Source organism: Dermacentor silvarum, chromosome 7 (assembly GCF_013339745.2).
Source record: "Dermacentor silvarum isolate Dsil-2018 chromosome 7, BIME_Dsil_1.4, whole genome shotgun sequence".
In the NCBI taxonomy this organism is placed as follows: Eukaryota; Metazoa; Arthropoda; class Arachnida; order Ixodida; family Ixodidae; genus Dermacentor; species Dermacentor silvarum.
Window position 1 is genome coordinate 181,817,588 of NC_051160.1, and position 15,669 is coordinate 181,833,256.

A 15,669-nucleotide genomic window follows, 5' to 3' on the forward strand; every position below is an offset into this window, starting at 1 on the left:
GTACCGGATAGTGAAAACGACGGTCCTAGAGCTGCGTAAGCAACACCAGCAGGAGACTTCGAAGCGTCTGCATAAAATTCAGCACAGGAGTACTTCTCCTGAAGCTCAAGGAAATGTGAATGTATATGTGCCTCAGGTGCTTGTTTTGATATTTCTACGAAAGAGATGTCACATTCGATAGTCTGCCACTCCCAAGGCGGTGGAAGCCTAGTAGGAGCCATTAAGACATGCTCTAGAAGGGGGCGTCTGTTTCTTCTGACAGTGCTTCCAACCGCAGGGACAGAGGAGGCCTAGTTGTTGGGCGGTTACGGAACAGCCTGGCTGTGGACAAACCGCGAATAGGTGAATGGCATGGATGATGTACATCTGATTTCACCTTCAGGGCATATGAGAGACTACATCTACATCTACATCTCCTTTGGAGATGTAGACACCATTCGTTGGATTCAACGTACAGGCTTTCCACAGGACTAGTCCTGAATGCACCTGTAGCAAGACGGATACCCAAGTGGTGGACGGAATCCAGCATCTTCAGAGCAGTAGGCGTAGCAGAGTTATAGACAATGGCTCCATAGTCAAGTCGTGACCGTATGAGACTTTTGTACAAGTTCAAGAGGCACCTTCTGTCACTTCCCCAAGATGTGCGGGACAAGAGCTTGAGCAGATTCATTGTCTTCAGGCACTTCGCTTTCAGATATTTCAAGTGTGGGACAAAAGTTAATTTTGAGTCTAAATTGACACCTAAAAATTTATGTTCATGGCTAACGGATAGCCGTTCTCCATTGAGCTCAATAACGGGATCCAGTGTTACACCTCTCTTCTTCGAGAAGAGGATGCACGTGCTTTTTTGGGGGGTTTAGTTTAAAACCGTTTTTGTCCGCCCACTTAGACAATTTATTCAAACCAAGCTGGACTTGTCGCTCGCAGATACTAAGATTACACGATTTGTAACCTATTTGGATGTCATCCACATATACAAATAAAACATTGTCTTTGGTATGATAGTATGGAGCGAGTTCCTTTTCACAACAAATTGGGTACAGCTTAGCACTCGACCCTGTGGTACGCCAGTCTCCTGAGTAAACGGACGAGACAGGACGTTACCAACTGTAACACGGAACGTGCGATCAGAGAGGTAGCTCTGAATCACGTTTAATAAGTTGCCTCGGACTCCCATTCCAGCCAGGTCACGGAGTATTCCAAAACGCCATGTTGTGTCGTACGCCTTCTCCATGTCTAAAAATACTGACAAGAAAAACTGTTTGTGTACAAAGGCATCACGGATATTTGTCTCGATGCGGACAAGGTGGTCTGTTGTGGATCTACCTTCCGTGAAACCACACTGTAAGGGATGGAGTATTTTGTTGCTCTCGAGAAAATGAATGAGGCGGCGGTTAATCATTTTCTCGAACAGTTTGCATATACAACTTGTCAGAGCTATAGGCCTATAGCTACTGGCCGAGGAAGGGTTCTTGCCCTCTTTGAGAATAGGGATTACGATGGCTTCTTTCCAGGCGGACGGAATGTAGCCGGCAGAGAACATGGTATTAAAAAGCGAGAGTAGTGTTTTGTGGGCTTCAGGATGTAAGTGTTTTATCATTTCATAAAGTATTCTGTCACTTCCTGGAGCAGACTTGTTACAACAATTGAGTGAAGCCTGTAACTCCGCCATGCTAAACGGACGATTGTATGCTACATTGGATGTGCCTTTCCGACCCAAAGGCTGTCGCTCTGCTTGTCGCTGATATCTTAGAAATGTATCTGTGTAGTGGGATGCACTGGAAATGTGCTCGAAATGTGCTCCTAGACAATCAGCCGGATCCTCAAAAGTGTCTCCTTGTGTGTTTACTAAAGGTAGAGCATGGGTTTCGCGGCCTTTTATTTTCTTAACCCTGTTCCAGGCTTTTCTTTCGTCTGTATAGGAATTAATGCCAGAGATGTATGTAGAGGTCGCCACCTGTGTGCCTTGAGCAAGTGGCCATAAGGCGGCGCTACAAAGACCTGATATATATAAGGGGCTTTGGGAGAGTGGTAAGAAAGTTTTTTGTTTTGGTTTCCGCTTGCCAGTAGTCCGCCTCGTCCCTCGGGTCCTATGCTGAACATGGTGTCAGAAGTGGTGTCCCGCCGTTAACGCTGACATGCCTGACACGGAATCCACCCCCGCCGAGACCACCGAACCAAATGTGCATATCGTTCACGCTGGCGTATCTGGTCTGCGCCCACCTGAGAACTTCGTTTTCAAACCCGGGAGAATGGCCAACGTGGATTTCGACGTTCAAGGATTACGCTCTCGTGGCCGGCCTCCACAGTGCCAGCGATGAGGCCCAGGTACGGACACTTCTTTACTGTATGGGACCGCAAGCCAGGACCATTCTATCGTCCTTGGGGGTGTCAACACCAGAAGCGCTTTCTTTCACTGCCGTCAAAGAAAAGTTGGATTCGCATTTTGTGCATTCAGTAAATGAGATATACGAAAGTCGTCGTTTCCACCGCCGCACTCAGCAACCAGGCGAATCTGTGGATGACTTTTTTACGGCATTACGCAACCTGGCAAAGCGCTGTAGCTATAACAGCCCGCTCGTCCAGGACCACCTTGTTCGTGACAGATTCGTCGTAGGCATACGTGACGAGAAACTGTCTGATCAATTGTGCCGGTGCACAAAACTTACCGCTGAGGAAGCACTGTGCCAAGCCCGCATACACGAGGACGCAGGAAAAGAGCGTTTATCACGCGCTAGATTGACTATGGATAACGCTCTTGCCGAAACGCTAAACATTTACTCGGCTCGGCGAAACGATACGCCCACCCCTTCGCCACGTTTTCGCAACCAGTCTGAGCAACCGGCTAGGTTATCGTGTGGCTTTTGTGGACGACAGCGTCACTCTCGAAAAGACTGCCCAGCCAGAAAATCAGTTTGCCACTACTGTAGAAAGCTAGGCCATTTTGCCGAAGTGTGCATGAAGAAGAATAGAAATGAGCTACCGGATTCCGTCGATCTTCACAACGTGGATCCACGACGTGCAAGGTACATATACATACTAGTGAACGGGCACCCGGCCGAGTTTAAGATAGACTCTGGCGCGGAAGTCTCTGTTGTCTCGCCGTCTTTTCCAGGCTGACCGCGGATGCTGGATGATGTTGAAGGGGAAGTCTTGGGCCCTCGCGAACAGAGTCTGCACGTTCTTGGTACCTGTAAAGCAACCTTACAGTGGGGTGATAAGTCCACAGTGCAGACCTTGTACATGGTTGAACGTCAGCGCACTCACCTGCTTGGGCTCCCTGCAATTGAAGCCCTTGGTGTTGTTCACTTCCTGGATTCTGCCGAGTGCGTTCATTTCCTCACAGCCAAGTTTTTCCAAGGGTTGGGAAAATTTCGGCAAGCCGAATATCGCATTCGCAATAAACCCGGCGCTCGTCCATTTTCCTTGAGCGCCCCAAGGAGGATTCCAATTCCTTTATACGACGTTGTCAAGAAAGATCTGGACGACCTGGAGTCGCAGGACGTCATAAGGAAGGTAGAGACGCCAACTAAGTGGTGCTTCGGGCTTGTAGTCCTGCCCAAATCATCGGGCGGCTACAGAATCTGCGTCGATCTGACGAAGCTGAACGAAGTCATCGAAAGGGAGCGCTTTATCTTGCCGACGGTGGAACAGATCCTCGGCCAGTTGGGTGGAGCGCGAGTATTTTCCAAGTTTGATGCGCGGTCTAGTTTCCATCAGGTGAAGCTGAGAGCCGACAGCCAGGAACTCACGACATTTATAACGCCGTTCGGCCGCTACTGTTACAAGAGACTCCTATTTGGTATTGCCACGGCACCAGAGTATTTCCAACAGTTAATGTCGAGGGTACTTGAGCGCTTGCCTGGGATCGTGAACCTGATTGATGACATTCTAATCTTTGGGAAAGACCGCCAAGAGCACGACGACCGCCTGGCTGCAGTCCTTTCTCGCCTTGAGGAGGAGGGTGTCACTCTTAGCGAAAAGAAGTGCGCGTTTCGGGTCAGCTCGGTCAAGTTCCTTGGAGTAGTGATTGGGGCAGACGGGATCTCGCCAGACCCGGACAAGGTGAAGGCTGTCAGGGATCTGCCGCCACCGACCGATGCCAGCGGAGTACGACGATTACTGGGAAAGACCAATCACGTCGCACGGTTTATACCTCACCTGTCCGACGTTACGGAGCCCATTCGTTCCCTCTTAAACAAGAACAGCACCTAGACTTGGGGTCCCAGTCAAGAAAAAGCCTTCTCACGCCTTAAGTTGCTGTTGAGCTCCGACACGTGCATGGCAAAATACGATCCTTGCTACCACACTGTAGTATCCGCGGTTCCCAGCTCCTACGGCCTGGGAGCTGTACTGCTACAGGACTAGCCTGAAGGTACTCGACGGGCTGTAGCTTATGCTTCAAGGCAGGGGCGGATCCAGGTTTTTTCTGAGGGGGGGGGGGGGGAGAGTCAGCTTCTGTCAATAATGATGATGATGATGATGATGATGATAGTAGCCTTTCTTATTTAATGAAATTTACCGTTTTTCCTCACGATAAACCCGCGTTTTATACGGCTAAAGCAACACCTGTAGCCCTCCGTGGTGGCTCAGTCAGCTCAGGCGTTGAGCACGAGATCGCGCGATCAAATCCCGGCCGCGGCGGCCGCATTTCAATGGAGGCGAAATGCAAAAAAGCCCGTGTTTTTGCGTTGTAGTGCAGGTTAAAGAACCCCAGGTGGTCAAAATTAATCCGGAGCCTTCCACTACTGCGTGACTCATAATCAGAACTGGTTTTGGCACGTAAAACCCCAGAAAGAGGAAGAAGACCTGTAGCGAAGCCAGGTATCGGTTTCTCCGAGCTTATAGGAAAAGGACGTTACCCAATACAGCCATGTGCTTGGCGTCTGCGCCTGATAATACAGGGTGTTCAAAACTAAGCTTTATTGTTTTGTTAAAGTTAGGCACTGGGAGGCACGCGAAGACCACCTGTGCAAATAAGTTATGTGGCTAGGGCGGCACAAAGTGAGATGATAATTATCGCTGTGAGCAGCCAAATTAACTAAAATTGAACAATTATTTTTGTTGACTGCAGCAAGTGGGTATGTTTGTATTGAAAACTTAGAGACAGTCGAGTTTCTACACAGTATCAGTCGGAAGAATTATTCTAGCGTGTCCGTGCTCCGAGATATCAGACTCCAAATTTCAATTGTCGTACTGCACAGAATAATTGAGAATAAAGACGTGACAATTCTGATGAATTCCCGCGAATGATCATAAAGCTCAGTGACCCCTTCTGTGGAGGGATGGCGGTGCCATCTTCTCTCTTGAGTCGTGGTGGTGTGTTGACTAGAGGAACGTTCTTGAATACGGGCGTAACGCTCCGCTCCAACGCAGCAACCACTACGCTGGTTGTTTACGATATGCGAATCACCGCGTATGAAGACTCACGACGCCACCTACAAGAAGAACGATGTGGCTAGAGTGTACTAGACAATGGTCGAGTGGGCCGAACGGCGCTCTGCCGCTGAGGCGCCGCGTGTGGAAAAATAGTGCGAGGGCGCTGCGAGCGAACTGGATTGGGGCGGAGACGCGCTCCGCGGCATATTCAACGTACTTTCGCTGCGGGCGCCGAGGCCGATTGCGCATAGTACGCTCTTAAAATAGCGCTTTATTTCAACTGCAAATTTATGTTTAATCCATTTTGCCAAACATATATATTTGAGGCATGGATTATACAACGCGACATCTTCAATTCCTGATTAACAAGTTCTTAGCTCTCATTCAATATAAACGCCCCGTTTTGGGACAGCCTGTAAATCTGCTAACTTGATTCAGACAAGGAAAACTTTGTTTGAAAGTCTCACCATGTTTGCAACCCATTAAAACTGGGTGCCCCATGGGGTACGTACACTTATCTTCTTCAACGAACGCAATAGATCTGCACATATCTCTGCGTGTATGTGGGACATGCCGTTCCTTTGTTTCATTAGGTTCGTTATGATAGTGCACCGGATAACTGAACGCAGCCGTTTATAATATACAAGCTGCAAAGTTGAGCGGTCATACATTTGGGAACGGCATGTATGACCGCTCAACTCTGCAGCTTGTACATTAAAAACATGAAATATAGGATAAGCGTAATATGTTTTTCTCGGAAATCAGACTCGAGAATAATTTATGTTGTTTACATGCCCAGAAATAAGCCGAACAATGCAGCCACCTGCTTTTTTCTTTTTTTAATATAAGCAAATTTTTCGGTTTTACGTGACAAAACCACGATATGATTATGAGGCGCTCGGTTTAGTTTTTGCCACCTGGGGTTCTTTAAAGCACACCTAACACGAGTCTTTTTCCATTTCGTTCCCACCTGGATTGAACCCGCGAGCTCCAGTTTAGCAGCGCAATGTCGTATCCACGATATAGGCACTACTTAGGCTACCGCGCAGGCTTTTTTCTTTTTCTTGTTTGAAGTATCGACTGGAAAAAAAGTTCCACGTACGGCTTACGGCCAAAGATGAGCATATAGAATGGCTAACTATAAAACCGTTTTCGGCGCTCGAGGTCCGACTGCAATAAATAACCCCGTACCAATTACTGCGCATTCTGTTACGCGAGAAAGGCGGAAACTTGAATGGAATGTTGCACTGCAGTTTACTCTTTTTTTTTTAAATCTATATCAATAATTCCCGTAAATCTAAGTACAAGGCGCCGGATGGGGCAGATATGCTTTACTTGTTTGAAGCGGCAAGCAGGAAGGTTACATCTGTTGCTTCGTCTGCGTTTCGAAAGACCTACTGATAGAAAACTATATGCGTAACAATACACACGAGAGATACGTGCTGCTTGAAGAACGAGAAAAGTATTTTTTCTCCAAAGAGAACCGTACAGTAACATAGTAGAATGAAAGCCGACACTGCGGCCGCAATGCACGCGCAATCATCGAGCGGCATTAGAAAATAATAAATAAATAAATAAATAAATAAATAAATAAATAAAAGAAATAAAAGGAATTTATTCTTAAGGCATAACACATGTCATATGAAACTTGAAACTTTATTCATTCCAACTTTCCATAATTTGGGATGCTGGGGGCTGGGGTCAAAAAGCCTCTTCACGGGCTTGACTAGGACCACGACCCCGTACAAAATGGCAGGGATAGGCACGCGTACAGGTCAATAAAGCAATGTACAGAGTGAAAACAACATACATATCTAGTTCGAATTTCATCGAACATAAACAGAAAGAGCTCAGAGAAATTCTTTTTAAGCGAAAATACACAAACAGCCACTGCATTTAGAATTTGCCAAAACCTGAGTGACATCGTTAGTAATCATATAACAGAAATCAGACAACAAAATGACGTTAATTTATGACTCTAACCAGACTGCATATATATATATATATATATATATATACATACACATACATATACCTATATATACATATATATATACACATACATACACTTACCAAAAGCAATGCGAGTGAAACCGAGAGGTATAAAGCAGCAAGAAAATATGTCAACTTTGTTTCGATAATCACATAAAAGAGCAAGGAAACCATGCAAACGAAAAACACAAATATAAACGATATGTAAGCCAGAAAAGTATTTTTAGCAAGATTTTCATATTGTTATTTGATTTAGGTAAAACGGCAAGAGAAAGCGCGGCATTTCTTTGCCATATTTAGTGCGCGTGCGTGGAAGAAACCACGTGTGAACATGACGAGTGTTGTAAAAAAGGGTCCGCTGGTTTATTCGAGCAAGTGTGCCCAAAAAAGTTATCACTTTTTAGCCCTGTGTGGTAGCGTTTCATAAGACTTGTGTAGTAGTAATTTGGTAGGGTTAGTAGGTTCATTTCATCAAAGAGCGGACAAGTGCGACTTCCATACGGAACATCTGCAATGGCGCGAACTGCCCTTTTCTGTATTACATGCAATTTATGAATGTTCGTTAAAGTTGTCGTACCCCAAACCAGATGGCAGTAGTTTATGTGCGATAAAAACAAGGATTTATAGATGAGAAGCTTAACTTTTTTAGGAAGCAGAAAACGCACCCCAGACAAAATTCCGGTTATCCTGGACACACTCGAAGATAGTTTTTCAATATGTGCACTCCATGACATATGCTCATCGAAAATTACACCCAGACATTTAATACGTGGTACTATCTCAAGTTCCGAGGTGCCCAGCATTAACGGTGCATGCAAGGGGGAAGGTTTATTTCTAGGCCAAAAGTAAACAGCTTTAGTTTTCGATGTGTTTAATTTTAAAGAATTAATGCATGTCCAAGAAGCTAACTTTAATAATAGCTGGTTCGCGTCATTGATCAGATCTTTATAGTGTTGCGCAGTGAGAACTAAGGTTGTGTCGTCCGCATATATAACACACTTTACAGAGGCGTCAATGTTTACAATATCATTTATATATATGCAGAATAAAATGGGTCCCAGGATACTACCTTGGGGCACGCCTGCTGAAATTGCTTGTAAATTGGAGGTGTGGTTGTTGATGACCACCACCTGCTGCCGATACTTTAAGTAAGATTCAATTAATTTTAGAAAGACACCTCGGAAGCCGTAATGATTGCATTTCTGTAAAAGTGTAACACGATTTATGGTGTCGAAAGCCTTTGAGTAATCTATAAAGGTACCGATTGTGTGCAGTTCGCGTTCAAGAGCTTCTAATATGAATTCCTTCTGCTCTAGGAGAGCATGCTCAGTTGTGCGGCCTTTAGTGAAACCAAACTGCTAAGAAGTGATGATATGGTGCTTATCTAAAAAAGAAGTCATACGTTTCTGAACCAGTTTTTCTAAACCTTTCGATATCACTGGCAATATTGATATAGGCCTGTAATTGCTTAGTGAATTCTTATCTCCTCCCTTGTACAACACTGTTACTTTCGCCACTTGTAGTTTTTGTGGAAAGATTCCAGTTGAAAAAATGAGGTTGAAGATATGTTCCAATAAATCAGCAATGAGATCCAACACGTGTTTAATAGGTTTAGTCTGGATATCGTATGCGTCGCAGCATGTGCTGTTTTTTACAGACGAGAAAGCGCGCGCAATTTCGCTGGCTGCTGTCGGCGCCAAAAACGCGCTCTCAGGGGTACTGTCCGATAAATATGTAGTACAAGCTGGATTGTGCGCTTGCTTTGTTAAGGACACAAAATAATCATTGAAAACGTTCGCTAAATCAGCATTGCGAATAGTGTCACCATCTACCACAAGCTCAGTGGGCCTGAAGTTGTTACCGTTACGGCCAAGAAACTCATTTAGCCTTGACCAAGCTAACTCCGATTCATTCATTACGTCATTGTTGAAAGTGCTGCTTAGATACTTTCGCTTTTCGTGACGCAGCATACTGTTAACTTTGTTTCTTTGGTCTTTGAAACGTTTTAGCGTGTCTTCATTTTTATTTTTCAAAAACAGTTCGAATAATTTATTTTTACGTTTTATTTCCTTGATGCAAGGTTTAGTAACCCAAGGTTTCTTAGCTCTGCGCGCAGGCCTCAGTTCTTTGTACGGAAAGCATTTCTTGTAAATTCTTGTTAGTTTTTCGTGGAAAGAATTATAGGCATGATCGGGTTCCTGCTCACGAATAACGTATGACCAATCAGTCAATGATATCTGATTGCGAAATTCAGCCAATGTGTGCTCATTAATGTGTTGAATAACCACTGCTTGTTTTTGTTGCAACTGTTAATGACACACTGTTTCGTTTATCATCATAAATATGGGAAGATGGTCACTAATGGGCACGCTCAATACGCCAGATAAAGAATTCTTAGCTTCTATGTTAGTGATGAACACGTCGAGTAAAGTTGCGTTGTTTTTTTTAATGCGAGTTGGGGTGGTTATAACATTGGCAAAGCCATTGCATTCAATTATATGACATAGCTCAAGCTGCGCCTGCGACGATCTAGCAAGATCGATATTCAAATCGCCTGCAAGGATTAGCTTACAACCAGTGTCACCAGCCCAACATAGGTATGAATCCAAGAATTCTAGGAAATTTGACTTATTGCCGCTAGGAGGGCGATATAAAACACCAATAACATAACGATCACTTCGTACAGTCAGAACTTCATAATCATCAGTGATGCGAGAAAATTCTAGAATCAAAGAACATTTTAAGGAATTCCTCGTCATTAGCAGCACTCCACCGCCTGTTTTCGTTGAGCGGTTCAAAAAATAAGTTGCATAGCCAGGTATCTTCAATACTTCAGTTTCCTTCCGGTACCATGTTTCAGTTATCATAAGATATTCTGGATCAGAAGCAAGAGTTGTAAAGAGAGCGCTTATTTGATCTTCCTTATTACGTGCTGATTGAGCATTAAAGTGAATTAACTTCGTGCTATTTCTATACATCGAAAGCAATGCGCCTAATTTATCGAGGGACACATAATCGTTGATTGCCATGTTAGTGTTTGATAACCGTCGTTTGGTTGATGGCTAGTGACTATTCCCTAATAACAGACAGGTCCTGCATGTTCGTGATGACGTGAACTCGGCTGTCCTCAGATTTTCGTGCCTTGATACGACCATTGTCAACCCATAGAAATTTCCAATGCTTTTCCCTCTTCAGGGAGAGGGCTTGTGCAAACAGTCTCTTGTTCTCAGGCGTCAGGTGGTCATTCACGTAAACGTTAGCGCTTTCCGACTGAGGAAAGCCGAGTGACTGGGTTGTTCGGCGAGCTTTTCGTGCTTTACGCAGAAATTCGTCTTTTTTGTTCCGGGAACAGAATCTAGCGATTATGTTTGAGTCCTTTTTTGCAGGCACACGGTGAACTGCATCAATGTCAGCTTGATGCACGGGACATCCGATTACGTCGCCCATTTTCCGAAGAATGGCGGTGCAGTCTTCACCTTTCTTAGCGGGCACACCCTTTATCTCGATGTCGTTAATTCGCGAACGCTGTTCCATGTCGGCTATTTTAGCAGTCAGTTGATCATTAGATTTCTGTAGGGACTTGTTTTCACCAGTGACAAGCTCATTTTTCCTTTTCATTTCTTCGTAGAAAGTGTTCATGACTGACACACTTTCACGAAGCTGCTCGATTTCAGTGCGAAGCTGTTGCACTTCACGTGCCAGTTCCGCATTCGTGGGCATCATGCAAGAAATAATAATAATTTAAACAATTGAACTATTGGCAGTAGCGACCACGGCAAGAAAAGAGCAAACCGATGATACAAGCAGTGCTCAACCAACCTGCACAAACGAAGAATGTTGCTTAGTGGATTGGACCTCGAGCCGCCGTGACCGCCACTGCCAAAATGCGGTTCGTGGCAAACGATGTCAGACTTATGTAGCGTCTCCGGTAGGTGCCCTGGTGGTCTGTGACGATGCAGAAGCTGTTTCCAGTTGATTGTCTTGCCGAGGTAGTGACGTTGACTCACTGGTCAGTCCGAGCAGACGTGCTCATGATCCAGAGAAAATCCCAGATAGCCGCGATATGTCGGTACCAGATAACCGTCACAGTCAGCGCAAATGAGACACCTGAACAAACGAAGAATGTTGCTTAGTGGATTGGACCTCGAGCCGCCGTGACCGCCACTGCCAAAATGCAATTATGAACCCCATTTGATTGGTCTGAACGCAAATACCAGCACGCGAAGTTGTACGAATGACCCTGCCGAGCAGTATCGCCAGTACTTTCCAACGGCGCGACCTTGATGCGGCCCAATCCACTTCGACCGCAGCGCCGCCCCAGTATTTTTCCACGTCGGGCGCCTCACTGCAAAGCATGCGCCGCCCCAGCCGCTTGTCCCACTCTACCATATTCTAGTACACTCTAGATGTGGCGTAGTAGGCGAGAGCGCTAAAGCCCCTATATATAGGGGCTTTAGAGAGCGCGAGCCAGCGTCTTCATGTTTTGTTTCCCACGCGACGTCATCCTTTTACACAAGGCGCGCATCTGCTCCCGTTTCTCTAACCACGCGACGCCATCCTAGGCCCGCGCGCTGGCGTTGGCCGCTGTCGTCACGCTCCCCCACTTGGCAGCCGCGGCTCGAGGCTTCGCCCCGCTCCGCGAGAACGCCCACTCAGATAAACGGATCCGGCGGGCTTGAGCCTCCTATGCTTAATGTACGACAATAAATCTGCGAAGTTACAATGAAACACTTGTAGCGTACGAACGGTACTGTGCTCGTACTGGATATTGTCAACGTGTAACTGTGATCACAATGAGTGCTACAGTTAAAAAAAACACCGCATATCCACGGGGTGAGTGATGATGAGTGGGCGAAGCTCCGGAGGGAATCATCGGTAAACCGTGAATCTTCCGTGTAATTCGCCCAGTCTCGCCGCACTAAATCAAACGATTGACTTCCACCAATGACACGCGCCATATGTGACGTCATTCCTATTTTATAACAGCGCCCTTCATTATAATTGCACCATCTCCCGCTTAAGGGGATGCAAGCACAAATGCGTTAGAAACGTGCAGTACCCTCTAGTAATGGGGAGATGCCACAGCGTCTTACGCAGTCGTTTACACATGCCGGAACGTGCACCGCGTTTGCCGACGCCATCACATGACTGCTGAGAGAGTATATCCTCTGTATTCATAAACGCTCCTCGACTTGAACTTGACTTGCCACCACCTTCAACGCGTTTCGAACGCGCTGCCCAAGGCGGTGGCAAGTCAAGTTCAAGTCGAGGAGCGTTTATGAATACGGGGGTAAGGCGGAGAGGCCACAGCGTCTTACACCAGCTTCTTACACGGGCCGTAACGCGCTAGTACAAACGCGTTAGAAACGCGCAGTCTTTCGTTAATGTTGGCTCCAGCAACAGTCACCAACGCCGCACGCATTTTGAGCTAACGCGGGCAAAACGCCGATGGCGTCGACAACAGTTCTGCGTGTTGTTGCTACCAAAGCCGCTCACCTTACTTCGTATGACATTGCTGTGTTGCTATCGCATTCATTGCTTCGCCCTTAGGGCGAAACTGTGACATTTTTTTTCATAAAAGTCGACGTGGCTACCTACTACGACGACTACTACTACTACATACTACAGAGGAGGGACAGACCCACACCCTAAGGAGCTTCGCCCCTAAAAAAGTTGCCTATGCGTAGTTCTTAGTTTAGCTGTTAGTTATTATTTATATATGAACACTTCAGCAAGAGATCTCTTTCATTAAGCAGGTTGGTCGTGGAACCGATGACAGCCAATGAGGCAACCGTTGACATCCAAGGGGAAACTAAGTTAATCAGGCGTGAAGGCGCTCGAGCAGACCTCGGCGTGTTTGGTAAAAGGGACGTCCCCTCGTTCATTCGATGCCACCGACGGGACGAGTAAGGCACGGCAAGCGCCAGGAGGTCCAAGGTGTTCATGAGAAAAAATAACTACGGCAACTTCGTGACACCACACTCCTACGGAATACAACTAAGCTTGTGAACGAGCTAGCTTTACTTCTACATGGCTGATACCGCTGGTACTCGCGAAAAATACTTTTGAAGAATGCTGGTGGCCATATTTTTTTTTGCTACAGGGCCATCCCCCTGTCAGCGAGGGGGCGATGCAGAAATCTGAGGGGGGGGGGGGGTCAGGACATCCGGACATTCCCCCTGGATCCGCGCCTGCTTTCAGGGCGCTTACTCCGACGGAAGCACGTTATAGTCAAACATAAAAGGAAAGCCTCGCGGTGACTTGGGCCATTTAACGGTACGACCAGTTCTTTTGCGGCCTAAGCTTTGAGGTAGAGACAGATCACCTTCCTCTGGTCACCCTTTTGGGTAACAAGGACCTAGAACTCGTGACGCCTCGCATACAACGAATGCGAATAAAACTGATGCGATATCAGCACGTGGTGAAATATGTGCCTGGAAAGCACTTAGCTACGGCGGACACTTTGTCACGAGCTCCCTCTGATTTGCCAGCTACTCGCATGGTACGCACCCTGGAGTTGTTTGTCGGTGAAGTGTTCAAGGAATTACCGCCTCTTGTAGCAAGGCGGCTAGAAGATGTCCGCATACACCAAGCCCAAGATGGAGTCTGCTCTGCGGTCATGACGTACTGCATGAAAGGATGGCCAGACAAAAACAAGGTGCCCCTGCAGATCACTCCATTTTGGAAGGAGAGGGACAGATTGAGCATATGGTGACCCAATGTGCCATATGCGCCGAGACTCGAGTTCAGCGTTCTGAGCCTTTGTTGCCCACGGTTACACCCGACAGACCGTGGCAGCACCTTGGCATCGATCTGTTTCAACTTAAAGGCCGCGATTACGTCCTGATTGTTGACTATTATTCCAGGTTTCCCGAAGTAGTCTCCGTAGGGTCTACCACGGCACCAGCCGTTATCTCGGCCATCAAGAGCTGCATTGCCCGTTTTGGCATACCGGACATCGTCCGGACCGACAACGGACCGCAGTTTGTGTCCAACGAGTTCGCCGAGTTTGCGCGGTCATACGGCTTCCGTCACGAGACCAGCAGCCCGAGGTACCCCCAGAGCAATGGAGAGGCAGAGCGCATGGTGCGCACAATGAAAGACTTGCTCTTCAAAGGTCCTGATCCCTACCTTGCCTTACTGTGGTACCGCGACACGCCCGGTCCCAACGGTATTTCCCCGGCTCAAGCACTGATGGGAAGGAAATTACAAACTCGTCTCCCGAAACTACCGGAACAACTGGTGCCGTCGTTACCATGCCACACGAGTTTCAGGGAAAAGGACTCGTGGAACAAGGCACGCCAAGCGATGAACTACAATCGCCGTCATGCTTCAATCCAATTGGCCCCTTTGAGTCCTGGAGACTATGTATGGGTCACTGACACACGCTGCAGTGGTGAAGTACTCTCACAGGCTCAGCGTCCACGGTCCTACCTTGTTCAGACCCCCATAGGCGTCCTTCAGTGTAATCATCGACACCTGGTACTTCATTCATCGGAAGCGACCCCTGCTCAACTGGCAGCTTCTCCGCCTGTCACTCCCGAGATCATGCAGCCTGCAGCACCTCGGGAAGATCCAACGCAGACCGAAGTGACGCCGCAGGAAACGCTGACACAGACTCGCAGCGGTCGTATAGTGAGACCACCGCGGCGGTTGGACTTGTAGAGACCTGTCCCATAAAGGGTGAAAAGGAGGGATGTAGAGGTCGCCACCTGTGTGCCTTGAGCAAGTGGCCATAAGGCGGCGCTACAAAGACCCGATATATATAAGGGGCTTTGGGAGAGTGGTAAGAAAGTTTTTGTTTTGGTTTCCGCTTGCCAGTAGTCCACCTCGTCCCTCGGGTCCTATGCTGAACAATGTATTTTTGCGAGCTTTCCCTTTTGGCACGGCGGCGCGTTCTTCTACCTTTCGACTTTCTTTTCTTAAAGCTGATAAGGTTTTCTGTAGTCGGAGAGTGACGGAGCTGATTCCAAGCCTTATTTTGGTTCTTTCGTGCTTCCCTACATTCATTGTTCCACCAAGGAACACATCGTTTAGAAGGCGATCCATTTGTTTGGGGGATACATATTGAGGATGCATCAACAATAAATGCTGTTAAATATGCAACTGCATCGTCAATATTAAGTAAAGAAATGTCATTACAAGCCAAATAAGTCAGCTCTGTGTATCATTGCCAGTCCGCTGAGTCAGCTGTCCACTGGGGCACATGTGGTGAGCATTCGTCCTGTTTTGTTAATTTTAGATAATCGAAAAATGGTCACTCCCGTATGGATTGTTAACCACACTCCATTCCAAGTA

General features: G+C 46.8%; 1 protein-coding gene across 1 annotated transcript; it reads left to right on the forward strand.

Moving 5' to 3' along the window:
- The first annotated feature begins 14,010 nt into the window (after positions 1–14,010).
- Positions 14,011–15,036, forward strand: LOC119459382 (uncharacterized protein K02A2.6-like). The gene has a single exon (XM_037721177.1). The coding sequence runs from the start codon at positions 14,011–14,013 to the stop codon at positions 15,034–15,036; it is 1,026 nt and encodes a 341-aa protein (XP_037577105.1).
- Positions 15,037–15,669: the final 633 nt, after the last annotated feature.

Excerpts from the sequence above, each read along its gene's own strand:
- LOC119459382 (XM_037721177.1), top strand. The coding sequence starts at position 14,011 with ATGGCCAGACAAAAACAAGGTGCCCCTGCAGATCACTCCATTTTGGAA.